Source organism: Sarcophilus harrisii, chromosome 2, assembly GCF_902635505.1.
Source record: "Sarcophilus harrisii chromosome 2, mSarHar1.11, whole genome shotgun sequence".
Classification (NCBI taxonomy): domain Eukaryota; kingdom Metazoa; phylum Chordata; class Mammalia; order Dasyuromorphia; family Dasyuridae; genus Sarcophilus; species Sarcophilus harrisii.
In genome coordinates this window covers 417,880,326-417,905,487 of record NC_045427.1, presented here as the reverse complement: position 1 = coordinate 417,905,487, position 25,162 = coordinate 417,880,326, and the positions used below count along the sequence as shown (strand labels likewise).

At 45.4% G+C, this 25,162-nt stretch overlaps 1 protein-coding gene across 1 annotated transcript in view; it reads left to right on the top strand.

Moving 5' to 3' along the window:
* Positions 1 to 1,963: 1,963 nt before the first annotated feature.
* The window catches only part of PHYKPL (5-phosphohydroxy-L-lysine phospho-lyase), a 24,931-nt gene continuing 1,732 nt past the window's right edge, over positions 1,964 to 25,162 (top strand). The window contains exons 1-11 of the mRNA XM_003756883.4: positions 1,964 to 2,161; positions 7,929 to 8,047; positions 8,734 to 8,893; positions 12,141 to 12,215; positions 12,827 to 12,914; positions 13,214 to 13,330; positions 13,531 to 13,613; positions 14,617 to 14,842; positions 21,163 to 21,317; positions 21,906 to 21,995; positions 24,078 to 24,208. Of these exons, the coding sequence (XP_003756931.2) occupies positions 1,989 to 2,161; positions 7,929 to 8,047; positions 8,734 to 8,893; positions 12,141 to 12,215; positions 12,827 to 12,914; positions 13,214 to 13,330; positions 13,531 to 13,613; positions 14,617 to 14,842; positions 21,163 to 21,317; positions 21,906 to 21,995; positions 24,078 to 24,208 (1,417 nt within the window). The 5' untranslated portion in view covers positions 1,964 to 1,988. The remainder of the gene's footprint in view (positions 2,162 to 7,928; positions 8,048 to 8,733; positions 8,894 to 12,140; positions 12,216 to 12,826; positions 12,915 to 13,213; positions 13,331 to 13,530; positions 13,614 to 14,616; positions 14,843 to 21,162; positions 21,318 to 21,905; positions 21,996 to 24,077; positions 24,209 to 25,162) is intronic.

Sequence of the window (25,162 nt, the reverse complement as noted above, 5' to 3'; positions counted from 1 at the left end):
GGAGTTTGTGTTTAGTCTCCTAAGTAGGCAGACAAGGATCTGGCTGTGCAGTTAGAATGCAGAGCTAAGGTCGAGATTCCAGATTTGCTTGCTTTTTTCCAAATATGTTTTAGAGAAATAATACTTAGCTCTTTTTTTCCAGCTTATACATCATTCCCAATTCTGAATAGATCCCTCTTTCTTTGCCTACTTCAAGGTATTCCTCGTAATTAGCATTTCAAAAGGAAGAGGAAAAAACAAATTGAACAAAACTGCTTCAGACAGTAAATTAAATTTTCTAATCCCCCATCTCTTCAAAAAAGAAATCTAGGTGCATTTGCTCAAAAGTTCTGGAGCTGTGCTCCATCTTTCTAAATACACAGTTCTTTTTTATTATTATTATAGCTTTTTACTTACAAAACATATGCATGGGTAATTTTTCAGCATTGACAGCTGCAAAATCTTTTGTTCCAATTTTTCCCCTCCTTCCCCCCACCCTCTCCCCAAGATGGCAGGTAGACCAATACATATTAAATATGTTAAAGTATAAGTCAAATACAATATAAGTATCCATGTCCATATAGTTATTTTGCTGCACAAGAAGAACCGTACTAATTGTACAATTAGCCTGTGAAGGAAATCAAAAATACAGGCGGACAAAAATAGAGAGATTGGGAATTCTATGTAGTGATTTATAGTCATCTCCCAGAGTTCTTTTGCTGGGTGTAGCTGTAGCTGGTTCAACTCATGACTGCTCTATTGGAGCTGGGACACATAACTCTTAATTAAAATAATAACGATTCCATTTCTGTAGAAATTTTAAGGTTTTTAAAGTGCTTTCCTCACAACTGCTTTTGAGGAAGACAGGACAGGTATTAATATTTTCACTTTTAAAAAGGTGAAATTAGACTGAAAAAGAGGAAATTATCTTGCCCTTGTCCACACAGTAAGTATCGAAACAAAAACCAAATTTCTTGACTCAAGTCCAGAGGTCATTCCACAAATTTCTTCCCATCAACTGAGTCAGACGGAACCTCGAGTGCTTACTGCGAGTTTCTGCCTGAACAGGTAGACCCTTCTCAGGATCCCTGACCTACGTGAACAAGTAATTCTGTTGAAGATTTCTTGGGACTTGTATCTCCCTAGGCTGCTTTTCCCGCTTTGGGCCAGTTATAATTGCCAGGGAGTTCTTGCCTTGCACGGGACAGGAATAATGCGCTCGCAGATGCTCCAGCGCCCAGCAGAGTTAGGAACAGGAGAGGGTTTGGGGGAGGGAGGGAGGGAGACAGCGAGCTCGGTTTTTTCCAGATTGGAGGAGAGAGACTCCAAAGGACGGGGACCCAGGCAAGCTCTCCGGGAAGGTGTCCCCGCTGCCTTAGTGCTGCTCTAGAGCTAGGGATGAGCAGGGAGACGGTCCTGGGCTGGGCAGTGGGCGCGGAGTGTTCTTTGGGGGCGCGTTTTGTCCGTAACAGAAATAAAGCCGCGTCCCTTCCCAGCGGCCTGGGAGGGGGGAGGCAGCGCGGTTCCGCATCCCCCCGCTACCCAGGCCACGGAACGAAAGGATGGAAAGCGCCGGGGAGGAGGCGGAATTCTGCTGAGGCGGCGCGCGCACGGACCCATCCTCAGGGAGGGGGCCGGGGAAAGGTCGCGAGCAGAGAAAGAACTAGCAATGCGGCCAGAGCGCAGAGGAGGGACGCGGAGGGGGGGCTGACGGGGCAAAAACTGCCCTGGAACTAAAATGGGTGGGGCCAAGGTTGCACCGAGGCGGGCGGGAACTGATGTAGGGAGGGGCCAAGCCCAGCGTGGGCCGGAGGTGGAACTAGAAGCGGGGCCGGGCCGGGGGCGGGCGGGGCCGGGCCGGGGGCGGGCGGGGCCGGGCCGGGGCCGGGCGGGGCCAGGCCGGGGCCGGGGCAGGACTGAGATAGATGGGGCCGGCTGTAGGAAGGGCCCAGGCTGCGGACCGGAGGAGAGGTGGCGCAAGAGGCAAGCTAAGCCTGGGATGGGAGGAGATGAAGTCATGGTGGGCGGGCCCTCCCCGGGGGTGGGGCCAGGACTGGGAGCGGGGCCAAAGGAGTCCGCCTCGGCCGAGCTCCCGGTGCCCTGCGGGGACCTTCCCGGACGCCATGGCCTCGGAGGGACACAGCAAGGAGGAGACCCTGTCGCTGCGCAGGCAGCTCATCGGGTAGGAAGGCACGGAGGGAACCGGGGCCCCGGGACTTGGCCTCGTGGGGGCTCGAGCTGGGCCGGGGGGGTCCGGTCGCGCCGGGCCAAGGTGCCACGTGGTCAGGGACGGCGGACTCTAGCCCCTAGCCCGAAGGGCGCCCTCGGCTCCCAGACTCCGGCCCCAGCCCACCGCCCCCCCAAGCCTCCCCCGGAGCGTGAGCCGGGATGTCCGTCCGGGGGCGTCTGGCGGTATTTGGACGCTTCCAGGGATGGGGAGCTCCCTACTACTCCCCGTGACAACTCATTCCTATTCTTGGACAGCTGTAATTGTGAGGAAGGCTCTCCTTGACATCGTAGTCAGTTTTGCCTCTTTCCAACTCCTACACTTTCCTCCTGGTTCTCTCTGGGATCCGGGCGGAACAAGCCCAGTTTCTCCAGTCTGAGGGGCAGCTCTTCATATATTTGAAGGCATCAGGGAAGGGGAACCAGCTGGCACCGAGAAAACTGCAGTTCAGGGGCGCTTATCCTGGAATCGCTGAACTTTTAAAAATATATCTAATAGATGTATTAATATAACTACTTTCCTTTGTAATCCCATGTATCCTGTTTTATTCTGAGAAAGGCCATAGGCATCGCTAGAAATACCAGGGAATCCTTGACAGCAAGAGGGTTAAGAATCTCCGCCTTAAGCAAGTCGGCTCCTGACTCGGGATCCAGGAACCTCAGAACTGGGGCAGCCTTCAGAGTTTCTGGTCTAGTCCCTAACATGATCGGGTCATGGAGCTGACCGGGCAGAACTCGGTGAGGGGAAGCTGACTGCTTAGGGTAGCTCCGCTTGTCAGTCAGTCAAACATTAATCGCCCACCCAGGAGACACTGTGCTAAGGACTAGTGATATAGACAAATAGGCAAAAGACCCGCTGTCAAGAAGTCCACAATCTAATGGGGGAGACGCATACACAGCTATGTACAAACCAGCCACATGTAGAATAAATTGGAAATAATCAACAGAGAACTGAGAGAGATCAGGGAAGGCTTCCTAAAGGTGGTGAAATTTTCACTGGCACTGGTGCTGATGAGGAGAACATTCCAGGAGCAATGGAGGGGAGGCAGGGAGAGGAGGAAATCAGGCTTGTGCTTTAGTAAACTCACTTTGGTGGCTGAGAAGGATGGACTGGCATGGGAAGAAGATCCACCAGTGGGCAATCAAAATACCCCCCCCTTGAGGTAATGAGGGGCTGAACTAGGGTGGCGACAGTCATGGAAGAGAAGGCGGGCATACATTACAAAGGTGAAATTCACAGGCTTTGGCAAGAGGTAAGATATGGAAGTTGAGAGATAGTGAGGAATTAAAAATAATATTTGAGTTGGGAGATCGAGAAGATGGCACCCTCAACAGAAATAGAAGCTTGGAAAGGGGGAAGGTTAGGGGAGAAAGACAATGAGGTCAGTTTTGAACATGATGAATTTGAGCTGTTTACAGGAAATGTTAGTTTTTCCTCACATCGAGTGTAAACTTGTTTCTTTGCCATTTCTACCCATGGCTCCTAGTTCACTGAACCTGGCAGAGCATATCTAAGATCCACTTCTCACCCCCATTTAATGAGATAATATGTATAAAGTACTTGGCAGATTTTTAAGTCACTACATAAATAAATGTTTACTGTTAAAGTGGGTGGGGAGGACAAAAGGCAGCTTTTGGAAAGATTGTTATTGTCTGGCTGAATATTCTACTATCTATGCTATAAACTCAAGACACTTCACTATCTAGTTTTCCCTTTCTTTAGCTATCTGCTTTTTTGGTTTTTTTGATCACTCAAACTCCTCAAGAAATCTTGGGCTTTACCAGCTAGGTTTCTTTCTTAAGGACCATGCCTTAAAATCAAATCACTCAATCTCATTGATTGGCCAACAATAGGTCCTGTGACAAGCCTCACTGGGTCATAGTTTGGGCTCTGATTGACTCAGAGTGAATGTAAATAGCAATTATTTCTGTTTAGACCAGAAACTAGAGTCTTTTCCTCCCATTTTTTGACTAGGTAAAAGAGGACATTCTTTGCTTCAGTTTTTACCTATCCTTAACTACTGATTGGGCTTTGCTTCAGTCATATGGGAAAGACCTTAGCTTAAAAAGGTCAAGGTCTCCCACTGAATTCAGGACCATTTTCAATCATCCTGAGCTATGTCTTTCCACTGGACCCTCCAGAGGAGAAAGTGAGACTGGTGACTCTCCCTCACCTAAATTCAACTCACTTGTATGTCATGGCATTACTTCCAAAGAAAGACTATAGTCTTCTTCCAGAATGAAGAACAATTAACAAGAGCTTTATCAATGCCCTTCCTAAAGGTGGTATCCCTCTGTCCACAATCCATTCATCCACTCCCTCTGAACCTAGACCTCTCACAACTTTGCCTTGATTCTTTTTATTTACCCTATCTCCTCTCATTCCCCTAGACATTTATATGTCCCTTCCAGTCCCCCAAATATTTATCACATATTCCCCATGTACTATCTGCTTCTTGGACCTTTCAGTTTGTCACAAACTCTCATACTCACTTTCCCTTTAGCTTCTCCTACTTTACCCCATATGTCCTACCCTGTATGTCTTCCAGCTTCCCCCCATGCCCAAACCTTTACCCCATATGTCCTACCCTGTATGTCTCCCAGCTTCCCCCCATGCCCAAACCTCAGCTTTCTCCTCCCTAGTCCCATCTTCTTCACCTCCCCACATCTCTCACTCCCCACACACACACATAGCCCTTTCTCCAAAACCATTGTAACCTTTCCTTCAAACTCCAGACATGGTAGCCCCTCATTTGCCCTCTATCCCAAATACTCTCACACAACCCTACTCTACCATTTATAGGCACGGTATCCCACTCCCAAGCAAACTACTCTATTCTGTGTACCAGAATTCACACCCAGTCACCCACCAATTACTTCTCTATCCAAATCACCCTCGAACACTCTCCCCCATCCAACCCCTTCCTCCAGTTTCCTTCACAGTCTTCCCAGCTCCCATTTCCTGCACTGCCCCAACTCGAATCTGTGAGAACCTCCCCATACCATCCTTTCCAAATCCTAATAATTTGTGGAGGCACTAACCACCCCCAGCCCATTCCATGCTTCCCCACTGCTTAAATTTGCCCCTTAGACTCATATCTCTTTTCTGCTGCCCTGCCAGGACTTCTCCCCCTTCCCTAAACTCACTGCTGGCCCTCATGCCCAGACCCTCCTAGTCCCGTATACTTGGCCCTCAGCATCACCCGCTCTGGCCCAGAACCAAGCTGACTGCCTACCCTCGGTCCTCTTCCTTTCAGCTCTTCCCCTGACTTCCATACCCCATCCTGACCTTGCCAGAGTGAAGCTCCCCTACTTACTACCTTTCCCTAGGTGGCTGCTTGGAGGAGCAGCAGGTTGGAATCCTTTGTCTTAATTTATAAAGCCTTCTTCCTTCCCAAAAGAAGCAGGATTGCTGGGGCTTTTGAACTGGGGCACCGTCTGCCCTTCCTTTTTCTCTCCTCCCTTCCATCCTGAAGCAGCTACTTTGCCCTGCTATCAGCACTTTTATTCTGTCTGTAAGAACGAAGGAAACACAGGGCCAAAGGTACAGGAAAGAGGAATTTTTAGGAGGCTCCTCGATAACTGGGAAGGATGGTGATCACACCACCTGTGAGAGGGGAAGAACTATTGGATGAGGACACATTGATAGGGTTTGGGGACAATCTAGACGCCAGAGATCTGACTGGGAAAAGCTTCTCTTGAAAAACTCCTCCCTACACACTCACAAAAATACCACCAGGAAGAAAATTGTCCCCATCTAGTCCCCTGGGGAGAACTCAGCTAGGGCTTTCCTGGACAGCTCCAGTCTATGAATATCTTAATTGCCACACCTCTCATAAAGCCTTTTCTCTAAGTGCTAGCTCCTATCCTCCCACCACCTCCTCTCTCCCCAACACTTTCTTTTTAAAAAAAAAATCTCCTACATTTACTTATCTGTGAATATGCTGTAACCCCCCTGCAGAATATAAACTCCTTGAAGCCAGGGATGTCTTGTATTATGAATGCCTGGCATTCACTTGGTACTTAATAAATGTTGGGTGTTTTTTTTTTTTTTAAACATCTCCTATATTTACTTACCTGTCAAAGTATTGTATTGTCCCTAGAGAATATAAGCTCCTTGAAGTTAGGAACTGTTTTCTATTATAAATGCCTGGCATTCACTTAGTGCTGAGTAAATGCTTGTTTTTTGTTTTTAAATATATACTGTATTTACTTACCTATCAACATGTTGTATAGTCCTTGGAGAATACAAGCTCCTTGAAGCCAGGAACTGTTCTGTTTTATGAGTACCTGGCATTCATTGATGCTGAATAAATGCTTCGGCTTTTTTTTTTTTGTTTTTAAACATATCCTGTATTTACTTACCTATCAATGTGTTGTATTTGTCCTGGAGAATGTAAGCTCCTTGAAACTGGCCAGAATTGTCTTTTATATTTGTATTTTGAGTGCCTGACTTTCAGTAGGTGCTTAATAAATGTGCTCTGATTAGTTGATCCTCAGAGAGTTGGGAGGCTGAACAGTCAATCACTGGACACTATGGTCAGATCTACATAGATCTAGAGCTGGAAGGAACCTCAGAGCCCCCCCCCCCCCTCTCCTTTCAGTTAGGTCTTGAACCCATATCCTCTGACTCTGGATGATCCCCTTCCTCCAGGGACCAAAACCCCCACCTTTCTGTAGCTCCCTAAGATTTACCCAATGCTTTCTTCACAACTGGCCCTATGAGGTGGGTAGCACAGATGTGATTATACCCATTTTATCTCTGGTATCCTATAACTTGTGTCATTGCAATATGACTCCAGAGCCAGCCTTCTTCTACTCTACACTGTATCCTTGGGGAGGGTGCCCCTCGCCTACCGGACAGTGACTATTTCAGATGAAGAAACAGGTATAGAGAGAAGAAGGGGCCTCATTCTTTGAGATATAGCCCAGCTTTTTCCCCATTCCCCCAAGGACACTTCAGACTTGAGAAAGAGTTTGCATAGAGGCTGGCTGACTCCTCAGACTCAATCCTCATATCAGCAGCTCCATTTAGTTCAAGAGTCTGACCCCTTCCATCCTGGAAGGCTTGATTTTTATCAAACTAAACTTGTAAATGATAATCCCTGTGTGATTGTTATTCATTTCAGTCATGTTCAACTCTTCATGACCCCATTTGGGGTTTTCTTGGCCAAGATACCAAGAAATGCTTTGCTATTTCCTTCTCCAGCCAATTTTATCGATGAATAACTGTGGCGGACTTGCCCAGGTTTCCACAGCTAGGAAGTGTCTTAGGCCAGATTTGAACTCGGGAAGATGGTTCTTCCTGACTCCAGACCCAGTGCTCTATCCACTACCATAGAGGCAGTTTATGGATTACAGCTGAAAACACAAGAATGATGGGTTCTTGACAAGAAGTGAAGTGTGCTTTAACCAGGGCTGATAAAAATCTTTATTTGCCTGGAGTACTTATACCTCTAATTGAGAACTCTAGACAGAAAAGGGAAGAGGAGAGAGAAAACTACCCTCTTTGACCAGAAGTGAGGTACGCCAAACGGCAGCACATGCAGCACAGGGGAGGAGGAGCAGAAGGGAAGACTGGTTATTCCCAGGAGATAGTGGCCAAGAGGACTAGCCTACATACAAATACTCAAAGGGATAAGTAAGGCAAACTGGAAATCCTCGGGTGAGGGGCATTTTGGCAGTGGCTAAGGGGCTGTTCCCTCTGGGCTATCTCTTTGCAGCTCTTCCTGCAGGCTTTTTTTCCCGGAGGACCCTGTGAAGATGGTCCGGGCCCAAGGCCAGTACATGTATGATGAGAAGGGAGTGGAATATATTGACTGCATCAACAATGTGGCTCATGGTAGGTACCAGGAGAGCAGCTCACACCGAGGCTTCCAGGACCACGGAGGTGCTGCAGGGGAAGTGGTGGTACCTGTTTGTCTCCTCTCCTGCTGAGGACCCTTTGTAGCCCCTCATTTGACTTGTCATTATAGACCTACAGCCTTCTAGTTCAATCCTTTTCCCTTTCCAGATGAGAAAGTTGATGTCCTGAGAGGTTTAGCTGACTTCTCTAAAGTGAGAGTCAGGATTTGTTAGGATTTTTGAGGGCAGTGCTCTGTGCATTTTGCCACTGACTCCCCTCTTTTGTTAAGTGTCTTTTCCCTTTGGAGACTCATAACCTTCCCTTCTGGGATCAAGGACAGCCAGGCTTCTTCTCCCTAGCCCCCTGCACCTTTTCCCCTTGGAGAATCATCCTTCCCTTCTGGGATCAAGGGCAGCCAGGCTTCTTCTCCCTAGCCCCCTGCACCTTTTCCCCTTGGAGACTCATTCTTCCCTTCTGGGATCAAGGGCAGCCAGGCTTTTTCTCCCTAGCCCTCTGCACCTTTTCCCCTTGGAGACTCAACCTTCCCTTCTGGGATAAAGGGCAGCCAGGCTTCTTCTCCCTAGCTTTGCTTCTTTCTCCACATGGATGGGAAGGGATGGGACAGATAACCCTTCCTATCTGACAGAGGGGGGCCGGGTGTTCTATCCTCTGCTCCCTTTCAGTTGGACATTGCCACCCTCATGTAGTCCAAGCTGCGCACGAACAAAACCAAGTGCTAAACACCAACAGCCGCTTCCTGCATGACAACATAGTGGATTATGCTCAGAGGCTGTCCCGAACGCTGCCCAAGGAGCTCTGTGTGTTTTACTTCCTGAATTCGGGGTGAGTTTCTGAGCCTCCAGAAGTGTCCTCCCCCTCCTGCCCCTAGTGGAGTGTGAGTCTAAGACTGTTGTGGTTTTTTTTTTGGAATTGGTATCCCCAGTGTCTAGCACAGATCTTGGAAACAGGAGGCACTTAATAAATGCTCGTTGATTGATTTGAGGCTCTGCACTGTGGGAAGCAAGCAGCTAGGGCACACATTCTGTAATCAAGCTAAGGCTAAATTCACAAAAACCCAAGTTCAAATGTAGCCTCAGACACTTATTGGCTGTGTGATCCTGGACAAGTCTCTTAACTGTCTGCCTCAGGTTCTCATCTATAAAATGAGCTGGAGAAAGGAATAGCAAACCACTCCAGTATCTTTGCCAAGAAAACCCCCAAATGGGTCACGGAGAGTCCCATACAACTGAACAATATGAGACTCCCTCCAATGTGATTCCACCTTGTCTTTCTGGCCTTACTTGACACTACTGCCCTCTGTGCACTCTGTCTGATCCCTGAACAATCCCTGTGCTTTCTGGTCCCTGCCTTGGCCCACCTGTCCTTAAAATAATCTCCTTCCCACCCCCACCAGCCCCCGACTTTTGAATTCCCACATTCAGCATCACTTTTACCACAGTCCCCAGAGCCTTTAGGAAGGCAGACAGCTTCAGTTTTGTCTTTGCTTCTGCAGCACATAACATGATGCTGGACACACTTTTTTAAAAAATCTGGACCTGGGAGTTTTGTCAGTGGAGGAACTCACAGGCAAATTGCAACAGCTCTACAACTTGATTTGCAAGAGCAGCCCTGAGCCATCCAGAATCACACCCCCAGGGTGTGTCAGAAGTGAGCTCTGGTCTCTTGGGCCTCTGCCAAGCTTGTCTTCCTAGCTAGGAGGGTCATGCTTAATATAGAACTGATGAACTAAATTGTTGGATTGAACTTTCCCTTGTTTGTTACCAATCAACATACATTTATTATGTGTTTGGGGATACAGCGACTAAGGACATCTCCTGCCCTCAAGGAGCATACTTTCTTGTGGTGGAGTTAACAAGTAGATAAATATATACATAGTAAGCTACATTAGGGATATATAGAAGGTATTTAAGGAGGGAAGGCACTGGAATTAAGTGGGGCTGGGGAAGGATTCCTGTAGAAGGTGGGATTTTAATGGAAGGTCAGGGTGGAGACAGAGCATTCCAACAACAGGGGACAGCCAAGGAGATTCTTATTTGTAGAACAGCTTGGAGGCCAATGAATCTGGACTGAAGAGGAGGGCGCTGGCCAAATGGAGCATTTTGTATTTACTCCTGGAGTTTATTGAGAGGTGTGTGTGTGTGTGTGTGTGTGTGTGTGTGTGTATGTGTGTGAGAGAGAGAGAGATATGGAGGGGAGAGAAGTCAAGCTTGCATTTTAGGAAAATTCTTTTAGTGACTAAATGGAGGATAGATTAAAGTGAGGAAACAAAGTGAGGAATAAAGATGAGGAACAGAGCAGATGGTCTGGTATTGGGGAGATGGTTTGGGAGAGGACTGAGGGGTCAAGAGATTCATGGTGCAGATAAAAGGTAAGATTTTGCAATGGAAGAAGAATAGGTGAAAAGCCAATTATGGCCAGGTGAGGATTTTAGAATTCTTGAACATGGAGGTGGTATGTGAGAGTGTGTGTGTGTGTGTGTGTGTGTGTGGTGGAAGGGTGACTATGTGTGTGGCTCAGGTAGGGTAGAGAAGTTAGTAGCTCATGAGAGATGAGTAAGTTGAGGAACTGTGGCTTAGGGTATTTGAAGGAAAATAAATATACGTATGTGGAAATCCCTTAGTATGAGGACCAAAGTTGGAGAGTAGAGAAAAGTTGTGAGCCAGTTACTGAACTCACTAAGGAAGGAGTTGGGGAGGGTCTATAGACAAGTTACCAGGATTTTGATTGGGAGGTAGATGTGAGTACTATGAACCTTAAAGAAAGAGAAATTACTGAGTGATGGAGGAAGGGGGGAAACTGGAAATGTCAATAGAAAGGTCTCAACAAGAGAGTCAGGGAGAACAAGTGGAGACGCAGTCAGTAATGAAAAGGGATGTCATGAAGAAGAGTCAGATTTCAATAAAAGCTAGTGGATAGAAAGAATGGAAAAGGAAAAGATTCAAAATGAAGGGAAGTTTGTTGCCTATAGAACCAGCATTCCAGAAGGCAAAGAGGAAGGCCTGGCATTAGACTGAAACGTTAAGGTGGGAGGATCTGTGGTAGATGGGAATCTGGTGGTAAGAGGTGGAGAGTGGATGTGGATGATAACCTAGAGTTCAGAGTCACTGGGATGTGAAAGGGAGGATACAGGTCCTCTACCCTCAAAGGACAAGCACAACGGAAGATGGGACACCAAAGTCAGAGGGAGAAGGGCTCTTTGTAATTGAGGGTCTCCACATCCCATTTGGGAAATCGGGCTGGCAGCAAGGAGACAGAAGTTGCCTTGGCCTAGCATGGTTGCTTGGGACAGGTGGGAGATGCCCAACGCAGTTCCTAGCAGCTTTTCCTTAGGACACCAGCCTGAGATCTTCTAAGGAGACTGGCTACAAGATGATAGCAGAAAGTGATAGATTCCCCGTGTTCCGGAAGTCCCATCTTGGCCCCTACACAGCCTTTTAACAAGGGACACATTGTGCCCAGCAGATGAAATGATCTGATACAACTTTTTAAAAGTTCTCTGACATACTTATCAATTATTATCACTCTAATCATCTTTGTTTATCTCTTACCTCCATGAAAGTTCCCTGAAGGCAAGGACTTGAGTCTTATATATACGGCTATGGGACTAGTGTAATACTAGTCTCACTGCAAATGCTTACTAAATTTTTGTTGAGTTAAATTGAAGCCAGCTTGGAGGCAGCAACTGGTTAAGAGTACTTCTCAAGGGCTGGAGGAAGGGCAAGCTGCCCGTGTACCTTTGTGTTTGGGGTCTCCCTTCTCCCACCCTAACCCTGGGGGCTGCAGAAGAGAACCTAGACTAACAAATGAAACCCCAGCGGGGGACAGCTTCTATGTGAAGCTAGCCCCTCTTATTTCCAGTGCCTCCCTCTCAATTATTTCCTGCATATGGCTTGTTTCACGTCTCCGTTACAGTGTAAGCTCCTTGAGGTTAGGATCATTTTTGTGCATCTCCAGCATTTAGTACAGTGCCTGGCACATAATAAATGCATACCGTGGATCGGAAGCCCAGCCATGAGTTGAAACCTAGCTGCCAGTCAGCAATCTGAGTGATCCTCACCATCTGTTGCAGGTCTGAAGCTAATGACCTGGCCCTGAGGCTGGCTCGCCAGTATACTGGACATCAAGATGTGGTGGTGGTAGACCAGTAAGTGCTGGATGCTTCTAAAAATGTCTCCTAGGAAGTTCTGTGAGCCTTGGTTTCCCCATCAGTAAAATGGGGATAATTACAAACAAATCCTGCCTCCCAGGGCCATTTACCTGTGTATCCTTAGTCACTCTCAGGGCCTATTTCCTCATTTACAAAATGAGGTAGAACTTAAATTTAGGGGACTACTTAAAAAAAAAAAAAAAACCCTTTCCAACTCTGGACTATAGATATGACCTTAAGTGCAATGGAAATAAATCATTACTATTGTGGAAGAAAGGCACGGAGTGGGATGGGGCTAAAGGTAGTGACAGGTTTGCTTTCGTTTCAAATGCTTTAGACCAGGAAAGTCTAAATGAGAGAAGAGAGGAGGGTTAGGAGTCCTCCAGCTCAGCAGGTCTCAGAGTCTGGACTCCCCTCCAGACTCTCTCCAGTTCTCCTAAAATTTGGGCTTCTTCCTGAGTCAAGTGTAGGAGGGAGCAACCAACCTTGGGAGTGAGAAGGGGTAGCTGTATCGGGGCTTGAGTGGTCTGCAGGGCTCAGGTAGAGGGAGGCCCCCTGGGGCCGAGTTGGGCCTATGGGGAAGGACCGATTACTCCTCTTCTCTGCAGCGCTTACCATGGGCATCTGAGCTCCCTGATTGCCATCAGCCCTTATAAGTTCCGGAGCCTGGAAGGACAGCCAGAATGGGTGCACGTGGTACGTATTCCTGAGCCTGGTCCTCATGATATTGGTGACCAATCGGAGCTGTGCCAGAGGGAGACTCTTGGAAAGCTCAGGGTCCAGGGTTGTGCTCTAGCACATCCTGGGTGTGTGTTCCTGTAACTCCCCAGTGCCTCAGAGCCGCTAAGACATAGATTTGGTGCCAGCTTGCACCAGGAGAAGGAATTTCCCCACTGGAATTCCCTACACTAAGGAAGCTAGACCTGTCTTTCCCTCCACTCCAAAGTTCTTACCTTTAAGGCTTACAAAGTACTTTACATTATGTCCATACGTAGGTCCCTCTCCCAGACACCTTCCGAGGCCCCTACCGGGAAGACCACCCAGACCCAGCCAGCGCATACGCAGCAGAGGTGAAGCGGGTGACTGACAGTGCCCAGGAGAAGGGTAGGAAGGTAATGGCCTTGGGACCGGGGCTGTGTAGAAAGGGGCGGTGGGGAGATTGCCAGGACACAGCCCCAAGAGGAGATCCCAGCCCAGTGGGACTTGTCCTCCCACGAGCCTATGCCCTCCAAGCTCCTTCGAGGGAAAGTTCTGACTGTGTATCTTGGCTGTTAACACAGCCACAGACTAGCATTGCTCTCTCTGTCCACAGATAGCGGCCTTTTTTATCGAGTCTTTGCCCAGCGTGGGAGGCCAGATCATTCCCCCAGTTGGCTATTTCCAGAAGGCAGCGCAGTAAGTAGGTCACTGCAGATTTACAGTGGAAGGCGGGTGAGAGCATCTGTGCCTTACTGAGGGTATCAAATGTGAGAGGTCTTAGTCCCTCAGTCCCTAGTCTTGAAAACCAGCCTAAGATAGGACTCTGTCAAAAACTCCCAAGTAGATCTTTAGTTCCAAAAACACAGCTCCCACCTCTCAGGAAGAAGTAGCATATTATGGGAGCAAAAGGTCATCTAGTTTGTCAGACACGGCCAGTGGCTGTACTTTTTTGACTTGACCACTGATCTGTTTTGGAAGAGGCAATTCTAGAGGTGGAGAGAGGTGGGGGGAAGGGAAGTAGGAGCATAGCCGTGCTTTATGGATAACAAAGTTACTCATAAAACATTTAGATAAAAACTATTTAAAAAATTTTTATCTCCAGAAATGGAAGAAATCTTAGAAATTTACCAGCTCTGGCCCTCTTCCATTTGCAGATGAAAAAACTAAGGACATGAGAGATCACAGGATTGGGTGGAAGAAAGGGCCTTATCTAGCCTAATTTCTGCCATTTAACAGTTGAACAAAGTGAGGCTCTGGAAGAAGCAGCTTCTCCAAGGGCACATGGGTAGCAAAATAGCAGAGCCAAAATTTGAACCAGCATCCTTTGATGCTTTACGAGGCAATATGGTGGAGTAGAAACCTTTCCAGATATAATCTTATTTTGAATTTGACCTCTGGTGCTTAGAACAATTCACTTTGCTTCCTAGATCTCAGTTTCCTCATCTGTAAAGTAAGATATTTAGACAAGATGATCTGGGGCCTTCATAAATCTGCTAAACCCATGGTCCTCTGGACACTCCAAATCTGAACACCTTTCTAATGTGACAGTGACTCCCTGGGAGGAGTGATGATTTGAGTCCCATAGCATTTCCATGGCCCAGAGGACTAAAATAGTCTTTTCCCAAGGTTCTCACACTACCACATTCCCTGTCTGGGCAGAGGGGAAGTAAAAATCACCCCCAATCTTGCTTTTCTGCAGACACATCCGAAGGGCTGGTGGTGTTTTTGTGGCTGACGAGATCCAAGTTGGTTTTGGCCGAGTAGGCAAGCACTTCTGGGCCTTCCAGCTACAGGGGGAGGACTTTGTCCCCGACATTGTCACCATGGGCAAGCCCATTGGCAATGGCCACCCCATCGCCTGTGTGGCCACGACTCGGGACATCGCTGGAGCATTTGCAGGCACTGGTGTTGAGTATTTCAATACGGTAAGGAAAGAATAGGGGGTCCATGCTCCTCCTCTAGGCTCCAGTTCCACTCTTCTGAGTGCTCTATTCACACCAAGCCCAGGTTCACCTGGGAGGACACGTGTGGCTCAGCTCCAAGACCATTTCCTAGTGTATAGGAACCAGAAATTCTCCCTCCCTCCCCCCCAGTAATAGGACATATGACCAGCAGGTCATCTATGGGTGGGCTTCAGCAATTCTTGATAATTTTTACCATGCCTGATAATAACCTCCATCTCTAGAGCACTTTAATGTTTACAAAATGCTTTTCTCTTAAATCTTAGTGATAGGCAATGCAGGTCTGACTATTTACATTTTACAGATGAGAAAGAGGGTAGACTAGAGAGAGCTGGCCTTGCAGTCAGGAAGTGTTCAGATCCTAAATTTTGACATGTCCTGAGCAGTTCTGTGACCCCAGGCAAATCCCTTAACCTCTCAATTAGAACTAATTTATCAAGCTAAGTAAATGCTGACCTACAAGTAAAAGAGGTTTCTTCACTAGAAGTTCCCTCCAATTTTGAAATTGCAGCTCTGGTTAAAAAAAAATAGATGAAGGAATCAAGGCCCCAAGAGGGGCTGGCTTTGCTCATATAGTAAGATTGAGGTGGAATTTGAATGTAGGCATTTGCTGACCTCAAAGTCTGCACTCTTCTATTGTATCACGCCTTTGCAAATCTGCTAGCAGGAAGTCTGGAGGCAGTCACTTCACTAGGAGTAGCAGAAGACTGGTCCCTGGTTACCTTTGACAGTTAATGTGTGCTAGCTCGTCAGATAAAAGCAATCTCTGCTACAATAAATGCCAGTCACATCCTGGCGTCGGGTGGGCCCCGTGGGTGGCCTGCATGTAGGATACCTGAACTTGGCTGGGACAGAGCTCTGTCTGGTCTAGGGAAAGAACTACCCAGCTTCCGAAACCCCACCTCTGATGATTACTACCTATGTGAGGTTCCACACCTCCCTGGGCACTGGTTTATTCTTCTGTAAAATGAGGGGTTTGGTCTAAATGGTCCCTGAGGTCCCAGTCCAGCCTTAGCACTGTGAGCCTGGGATCCAGCCAGCAAACGCCCAGTACCCAAGTTTAGTGGGAGCTGTTCAGGCCTGTATACAGCACTTTGGGAAAGGTGAGTAGTTCTATGAGGCAGGGCTCTTGCTTTTAAGTTCACCTGAGGAAACAAGACATCAGTCACTAGTCCATGAAGAGTTAACAAAGAGTGAGATAAGGAACAACTGAAAGAAGTAGGTTTCACCAGGCCATATGGGATTAACAGTCCAAATGCCTGGGCCAGACAATAAAAGCTACAGTTCAGGGGAAGGAGCAGTAGTCACTGTGGGAATACTTTGTCCTGTGCATATCATGTTCTGGCTTATACTGTAGTTATTCCTGCATTTATCTTATCTTCTCTCATGTCCTCAAAGCTGAGGGTAGCACCCGCGTCCTTTCTGTCTCTGCATCTCTCCCAGACCACTAGGACGTCCTTGGCACAGGAGAGTGTGCAATTTGGGAAAGTTTTCCAAAGGGAAGGCAGTGACCTGTGCCTTAAAGTTCTCCCAATTTAGAATTTAGAGTTAAGGGCATGTCCCAGCAGAAAGCTGGAGGTTAGAAAACTTGTAATATTTCAGGTGTACTAAGGAGCCTCAGACACTTCTTAGCTGCTGTGTGACCCTGGGCAAGTCACTTAACCCATTTGCCTTAATCCACTGGAGAAAGAAAGGGAAACCCACTCCAAGTTCATCCTTGCCAAGAAAACCCCATGCACAGTACTGGCATGCCACAGTTCTCGGGCTCACTACAAGTCAGACATAACCCCAGACAACAGGATGACAAAAAGGAACCAGATATGTAGAGACTGTGTCTCCATGAGGTGTTAAAAGTCAAGTTGAAAAAGAAATTAAGGGCCATCTTATTCTAAGAGGACTTTGAATCTTTGGCTAAGGGGTGTAGACTCTATAGAGGGCCAGGAAAAAGAGCAATAACACTTTAGAGCTGAATGAGCTAGTCTAGGGATTGGCTCACCAGAATCTGGCCTGCCTGACAGCAGCCTGCTTTTGTATGACCTGAAGCTGAGTGGTTTTTATAGTTTAAAATACAATAAATATTTTAAAAGATAAGAACCACTCTTAGCTCATATGGGGCTGGTAGATAGGGCTATAGTTCACCAGCCCTTGAACACTGCACTGCTGAGGATCACAGAATCAAAGTGAGAAGAATCTGTGGAACTACAAACCCTTCATTTTGCAGCTGAGGAAAATTGAGGTTTGGAGATGGGTGACTTACCTGTGCTCACACAGCCTGTAAATGTCAGAGGTAGCCTCTGAACCTGAATTTTTTTTGACTGCCAAGTGCAGTGTTTTCTCCACAATGCTATCCATGCTGCCTCTCCTCAAACTGAAGAAGTAGATGGGCTTCACCCTCCCATGTTGGGCCCCATCTGTGTTACATGACTTACCTAAAACCATATTTTTAATTCGTAGCAGAGCCCACAAATTACAACTCAGACCTCCAGAATCCCTCTCTGCCCACTATCTGTCCCATGAGATCTCACAGCAGTTTTTTAAGGAAGATTAATTAGGCGGTGTTTGCAACTGGAAGGAGGAAGATTGGAATCAGGAGGCTACTTGGATAGTTGGTGATCATAGTGATGGAGAGGAAAGAATAGATTTTTTTTGGATTTGTATTTCCTTTATTACTGGTGAGTGGAAAACATTCTTTCCTATGACTACTAATAGCATTTTTAAAATAGTATTTTATTTTTCCAAATACATGCAAGATCGTTTTCAACATTCACCTTTGCAAGTCCTTATGTTCCAAATAGCATTTTTTTAAAAGACCAGTTTTTATCCTTTGACAATGACATGTTAGTTGCTGCTATCTTGAATATCAAACACTTACTAAACAGACAATATAGATTTCCCCTCAGTTGTTTGCCTCTCATCCTAAAAACAATTTTATTCATGCAAAATTTTTTTTCAAATTCACATAAAATGAAATGAGTTAACGTAAATACTATTTTTATTCTTTAAGAAATCAAATCTGGGTCACTGCTATGAAAGGAATGTGAACTGCTCTTCTTTCAATGATGTTTACAATTTGGCTCATATATACATTTTGAACTTATGAAAAACAATTTAAGATGTCGGTTTAGTTTCTGCTGAAATGCTTTTCAGTGCTTTCTCAGACATGAAAAATAGATTATTGATATAGTGTGAAAAACCAATCAGTGGTGGGTAACTGGATATGGAAATCCTGAAGTTCTGAGCTTGTTTACAAAGGATAACAGAAAGCAAGAATGGGGAGGGTTAGAAGAGTTGGTTTTCTAGGCAAGATTAGCTCAGTCTTAATGTTTTCTAGTTTAGAGATCAGGGTCAGATATATACATAAATTATCCCTCCCATGTGGACTCAGAGGCTATGGATAGATTGGATGAGCTCTCCAAGGATGGAACAATAGGTAGGATTCCTGAGGCAAAGATCATAAGCAGGTGGTCTTCAAATACCATATAAGCCAATCTCCTCATTTAACAGTTAAGGAAACAAAGGCCTGAGGAGCTAAGTAACCTACTTAAGGGTAGCAGGTGAAAAAAACTGATGCCAAAGAATGGGGGTGGGTTTTTTTTGCCTAAGGCAGCAAAGTCAAAGTCCACCCTTCTTCCATTCAGATTTAATCCACTTCAGAGTACACCTCAGCTGCCTTTATGTATGGCATTTACCATGAACAGCCTCATATAAGTGAAAGCTTGGTGTAGCTCAAGTTTGGAAAATGACCCATTTAAATAACTGAATTGTGATAAATAGCCAGAATATTATTGGGTATTAAGAAACTATGACCATAAGGAAGAGGGAGAATTGTGGGAAACCTTGTATGAACTGATGCAAAGCAAAAAGTGAGCAAAACTAGGTAAGATTTACCTTTTAGCCACAACAATGCAAAGGAAACCAGCCTCCAAAGGCATCAAGGTTCTGATGGATGACAGGACTAACTGGGATTTCTCGTACTGCGCCTCCTTCTTCCTAGCAGAGGGGGCATGGACCACAATGCAGAATGAGGCATACAATAGACATGGCCAGTGCCTTAGTTTGGTTCAGTCATACTTTTTTGTTGGGTGAAGGTGTTCTGTGTGGGGAGAGGAAGAAGGAGCTATTTGGTGACAGCTATCTTTTATTTTTAGTTTAAAAGAAAATAATCCATGTTGTGTCCCCTGCCTTTCCTAGGACAAGTGACAGAGATTATGTAATTGAGCCCCTATTCTGTGCCCAGCATTGAATCAAGCTTTGTAGAGAACTTAAAAAAGAGTCCCCCCCTGCCTTTATGGAGACTTCGTGGAGACTGGGGTTAGATCAGACTGCCTCATAATCTGCAACCAGAGAATGATTAAGTGTGCCCCCCCCCCCCCCAACTGACGTAGTATTGACCCTAATCTAAAAAAATGTCAAGAAATCTCATCAAGGATCAAATGGACTAGAATCTAGCAGCCGAGTCAGGGTACAGGTGAATATTTAGGGCCTAGTGAGCTTAGGTGGATGGGAAGGAGAGGGGAGAGGACCAATAGCAAGTAGCACATGGAAAGGTACAGAGAATCATGGAATTTGGATTCCACCCAAAGGAATGTTGAGATGATCCATTTCTCATTCTACAAATGAGAAAACAGTCACAGAAATTTCAGCAGTTTGCAAAAGGTCACATGGGTTTAAATCGGAGTTCAAGGCACAGACCAAGTTCCCTGTAAGGAGTGGCTGTAAGAGGGTCAGGAGAGACCAAGTTCTCCAGGACGTACAGTAGAGCAGCTCTGGTAGTCGAATGGGAACTGTGACATTTGATAAGCATCAAAACAACTCACTTACATAGTGCCAAAGTTTATATAAGGTATATAAAGCAACTTGTTTATTTTTTTCAAGTTTATATCTTCACAACCATCACTGAGAGATAGGTTATCCCTGGTTTATAGCTGAGAAAACTGAGGCTACCCAGGGTTAAATAGCCAATAATGTCTGGGGTGGTAGTTGGACTCATCTTGTTAATTATTCTGGGTCCAGCACTCTAACCAACTGCATCCATTCTATTCCAAGGTGGTGTTTGGGGATGATGAGTCTGGCCCACTCAACCAGTTGGGAGGCCATGGGTCATGTAGCTGTGAGGGGGAGGGCTTGGATCAGAAATAAGAATGGAGGCGTTAGGATGGATTCCAGACAACAAAATAGCAGGTCTTCTTGACAGACTGAACAGACCAACCTACCTTTCACTCAATCAATCAACCAACAAATATTTATTAAGCGCCTACTATATGCCAGGTGCTATGCTGAGCTCTGGGGAATACAAGTATAAAGAATATTAAGTCTCTACTCCACAAGGAGCTTCCACTCTAAAGGGGAGACAAATACATATATAAATATATGCAGCATAAACACAAAGTGAATACAAATAAATACAAAATTGTTATAAGAGAGCTTAGGAGGGAGGGTTGGGGAATGAATAAAGGCTTCTTGCAGGTGGTGGTGTTTTGAGTTGACATGAAAAGTAGAGATGAGAAGTTAATTACAGGCATATGGGTTGGCCAGGGCAAAGGCATGGAGATAGGAATGGAGGATCATGTTTGAGGAAGAGCAGGAAGGTATTTGATGTTCAATGAAGCTGGACAGATAGGAGGGGACCAGGCTACAAAGAGGACTTAAAGGCTAAAGAGAAAAACATATATATATATATAAAATTCCAAAAGCAAGAGGAAGCCACTGGAGGTAATTTGAGTTACACTGAATCACTGTTCTCACTTAAGCAGTCATGTGTAAGAGGTTATCTAAGTAAGAGGGGATGAAGATCTGCACTAAAGTGATAGCTACTTAAGTGAAGAAGAATCAGATTCAGAGAAGTCACAACAATGTCAAAGACTGGAAAACCTGCTTTTATAAAGATGAGGGAAGGGCAGGACATCAAGGCTCATGCCAAGGTTACAAATCCCAGACATTGGAAGGATGATGGTGCCTTAGAAAGGGAAGTCTGGAAGTAAGAGTTGGGAGGAGGGGGAAACCCATACTGAGTTTTGTTTTGGATATGCTGAACTGGAGTTATCTCTGGGACATCTAGTTTGAAATACCTACTGGGTAAGTGATTTCTGCCATTACCTTCCCTTACTAAACCCTATTTAATCAGATTTTATTTATTTAATCAAATTTTTTCTAAATACCTTACACACTCCTTGACACTAAACCCCTCCTCTTCAAGTTGTTCTCTGTCCCCCGTCTTCCTCTCACCACTTCTTTAACTCCTTGATTGTTTATCCTGATTGCTGTCCCTCATTTCTTGGACTCAGTTTGGGGGAAGTCCTGTTTCCTGTGCAGTGGGTTTGGCTGTCTTGGACGTCCTAGAAAAGGAGCAGCTCCAGGCCCATGCTGCCCATGTGGGAGAGTTCTTTGTGGGGTTGCTGAACCAGCAGAAGGCCAAGCATCCCATCATTGGAGATGTCAGGTCAGTTCGATGGTTTGGGTCTTGGCCACTCCTTTGGGAAACAGGCAGGTCCTTCTTCCCAGCTCTGACCCCCAAGCAGAACACAAAAAGGCTGAGTCACCTAGTTACCTAATCTTCCTATCAAGGAAGTGCCATCCTGTCCCTTTCTACAACCTAAGAGATGTGGATGATGAAAGGTTCTTGGTTCAATGCCACTGAGCCTGAAGTTAGACATTATAACCATTATCATTATGAGCTTCCCTTATTTCTTGGGGTAAGGGGGCAGACCTGGGCAAGCCAGTGGAGCCTTCTTGCTCCTTCAGATGGGAGTCATTATTGCAGTGTTCTGGAATTTAAAGGATGTGGGTTCAAATTCTGCCTCTGACATGTTACTTTGGGCAGGTCACAACCTTCTTGAACTTCAATTTCCTCACCTGTAAAATGAAGGGAGTTGGTCTAGATCTTCCCCAACTCTAGGTCTATGATCCCATGTATCGCAAGGCTTAAAAGAATTCATTCAATACTTTTCAGAACTCAATTCCATACTCCCATCTTCCAATTGGGAAGAGGGCAGGCATTCTATCAGAAAAAAATGCTGTTTTTTTCCAGGGGTGTTGGATTGTTCATTGGTGTGGACCTAATCAAAGATTTGACAACAAGGATGCCAGCAACAGAAGAAGCTGACTATTTGGTTTCCAGGTACATGGGTGGTTTTTTCCCCCTCCTCCTCTAAAATGTCTTCGTGCATCTGCAATCTGTGTAATTACAAGCCAGCTTGTCCCTCAAAAGGGAAAAGATGGACTCCCTTCACTTCTGCAAAGAAGGATTAGACGACATTATGCACGCATTCATTTGATCAGCCAGCTAGGTTTCCTAAAATTTTTCCTCTTTTGTATTCTCTGGGTAGGGAATGACTTGGAAATGAGATGGTATAAAAGCTTAAGTAAAAATTTTAAAAATACCTATTTTCCTATACCTACCCAACCCAGCACTCATGGGGGCCCTTGTCAATGCTAAGAAGGGCCATGATTGGGATGGGCCCTTCTCTCTCCTTGGCTTCTAACCTGTTGCCTGTTTGTCTCTGCAAGACATAAAGGAAAGAGTCTGAAGGGAAGGAAGCATGTATTAAGAATCTGATGTTTAAAAAGAAAAAGGCATAAATAAAAGTTTTCTGAAGACCAGAGAAAAATTCAGTGTATCTATGACTATGGTCTAGAACATTAAAGTAGGCCCCATGAAGAAAAGCAAATCGGGCCGGACCCATGAAGAAAAGCAAATCGGGCCGGAACCTAAGAGGCACTAGGAACTACTGTTCCAGAGAGCTTAGAGGCTGGGACTGGAGCTGATGGGTTTTCAATGGGAAGTAGTTTTTCATTACACACCTGAACTGGGATCCAACTGAATGTTCGAAATTAACTGATCAATCGGCAAGCATTTATTAGGTACCTACTATAGCTAGATTCTGGGCATACAAAGACAAAGAAGAAACAGACCCTGCCCTCAAGGAGCTTACATTCTAATGGGAGAGATTACATATACATAAATAAGAATATACAGAATATAAACAAAAGGGAAGCAACTCTCAGTGCTCCTAAAACTAGGTAAGCAACCCTCTCTCAGTGTTCCTAAAACTAACTCCCATTCTCCAAAAATACTCTGGCCCCAGGAGCGTGGAATGGACAGATTCACTGGTAATAACTTGTAGCACTATTGATTTAGAACCCCATGCTATGAAAGGGCTGCTCTATTCTCAGAAACCTACTTCACTCAGACCCCAAAGCATCTGGTAAACATTTTCAGCCTTGAAGACAAAAAAAGGTTGGGGGGTGGGGAGTGCAGGATATTGTCAGATTTGCGATTTTATTGATGCTGATAGCTCCCACTGAAGATCACCCACTTTCTCTTTAACTTCACAAGAGATACCTGGGGAACAGAGGTTTAAATGACTTATTTAGGGTTATGAAGCCAGGATGTTTTGGAAATGGGCCTCAAACCCAGGTTTTGCTGACTCCAAGGCTGGTTGTATCAACTGCACCATCCTGCTTTAGTTCAATTTCCATTGGGGGCCTTTCTCAGTTTTAGGAAATAGCACGATACAGAGGAGTAATCTTGGAATAAGATGATCTGGATTCAAATCCTAACTTATTACCTGTGTTGTTCACTTTAGCTCCCTGGGCTGGAGTCTCTTCAACTGAAAATGAAAAGGTTAGACTAGAGGTCCCTTCCAGCTTTAGCTATAATCCTATAAATAGACTCCTATATGTAGGAGCTAGAAATACAACTCTACCCGAGTTAATCAAGATCTTTCTTGTCCTGCACACATTTGCCCTTGACTAAACTAGGTAGAGCTCCCACATGGCCATGTGGGCCATGTGAGCCATATCTCAAAACCTCATCCCAGGGAATGAAGTCTGGCCATTTAAAACCTAAGTTGTGCCACTGTGATCTACTCTTGCAAATAAGCCCGTAGCCAAGCTGTCAGTGAGGTGTCCTCAGATTTGGACATGATCTCTGGAGCTTCCTCTCCAGAGGAATACCCATTGTTGGGATCTGAGCTGTGCAAAGTCATTTCTCCCTTTTCCATCCTCCCTACTAGGCAAGGGAATAGAAAAACAGAAGACAATACTACTTTGCCTAGCTCTGGCATGGGTTCAGAATAGACCATATGGAAGCTGATGTACGAAATCTTAGTTCTCTTGTAGCCTTTGCCCTAATTTCAGGTTGTTGTGAAGTGACTGAACTTCAACAGATTGCCTTCTCAGATATTTGTTGTTCTAACAGGTTAAAAGACGCCTGTATTTTGTTGAGCACTGACGGACCTGGAAGAAATGTCCTAAAATTTAAGCCTCCAATGTGCTTCAACAAGGACAATGCCAAACTAGTTGTGAACAAACTTGACACAATTTTAACAGGTGAGATTGGTTACTGATAGTTATTTCTAAGTCGCCACATTTTGTGATTACTCAGTATTGATGAAATTGTGGAACTGGAAACATACCTTTTATCTTGCAGATGACTTGATTTCTAGACAAACTATTCTGGCAGTAGTATCCTCATCCCTGAAACTCACCATATAACCTATTATATGACATGATGGTGGAGATCTCAGGGGACAGGCTAGACCCCTGAAAAGTGTGTAAGGTGGGGAGGACTATATATACGAGTCTCTGAACTTTGGGTCTAATATCACTTCTGAATTACTAAGAGGGTTAAAAAAAACAAACCATTGTGTCTGGCTCTGAAATCTCTAGTGGAAGACCTAGATTTATCAAGACAGCTTTGCATCTCTGAAGAACATCTTGTTCTTTCCCCAAGTGATTTAATTCCATCCAAAATTTAGTTTATCTTTTATGCCCCTATCATGAGATATCAAATTGCAATGGAGTTCAATGGAGTGAGCTCACATCATAGTTGGAAAGCCCACATCAGCTACAGCCTGACATTAGCTGTGTGACCAAGGGACAAGTCACTTTACCTCAATTACTTCGTCTGTAAAATGGGGTTAATAGCACCTACCATCCTATGATCAAATGAGGTATTTCTAAGTATTTTGCAAACTTTAAAACCCTGTTTAAATGCTAGTGGTTATGATTATGCCACTGGCAAGTGGATTAGTGGGCTAGAAGCCACTAGGATCAAGTGGAAAACATCCCAAGACAGAGTCTACTATTGGCCAAGTATAATTACGTGGTCAGGTGGACCCATTTCCTGGGTCATCTCACACTGATGTGAGGGACCTAACCTACTGCTAATATGGGTTCACTTACTCAATGACCACACCCCCTTTCATTTTACCTCCCCACCAGCCACTACCACTTAGAACTTCAAAGTTTTGCATGTTGACTGACCTTGTTCTGCACCCCTAG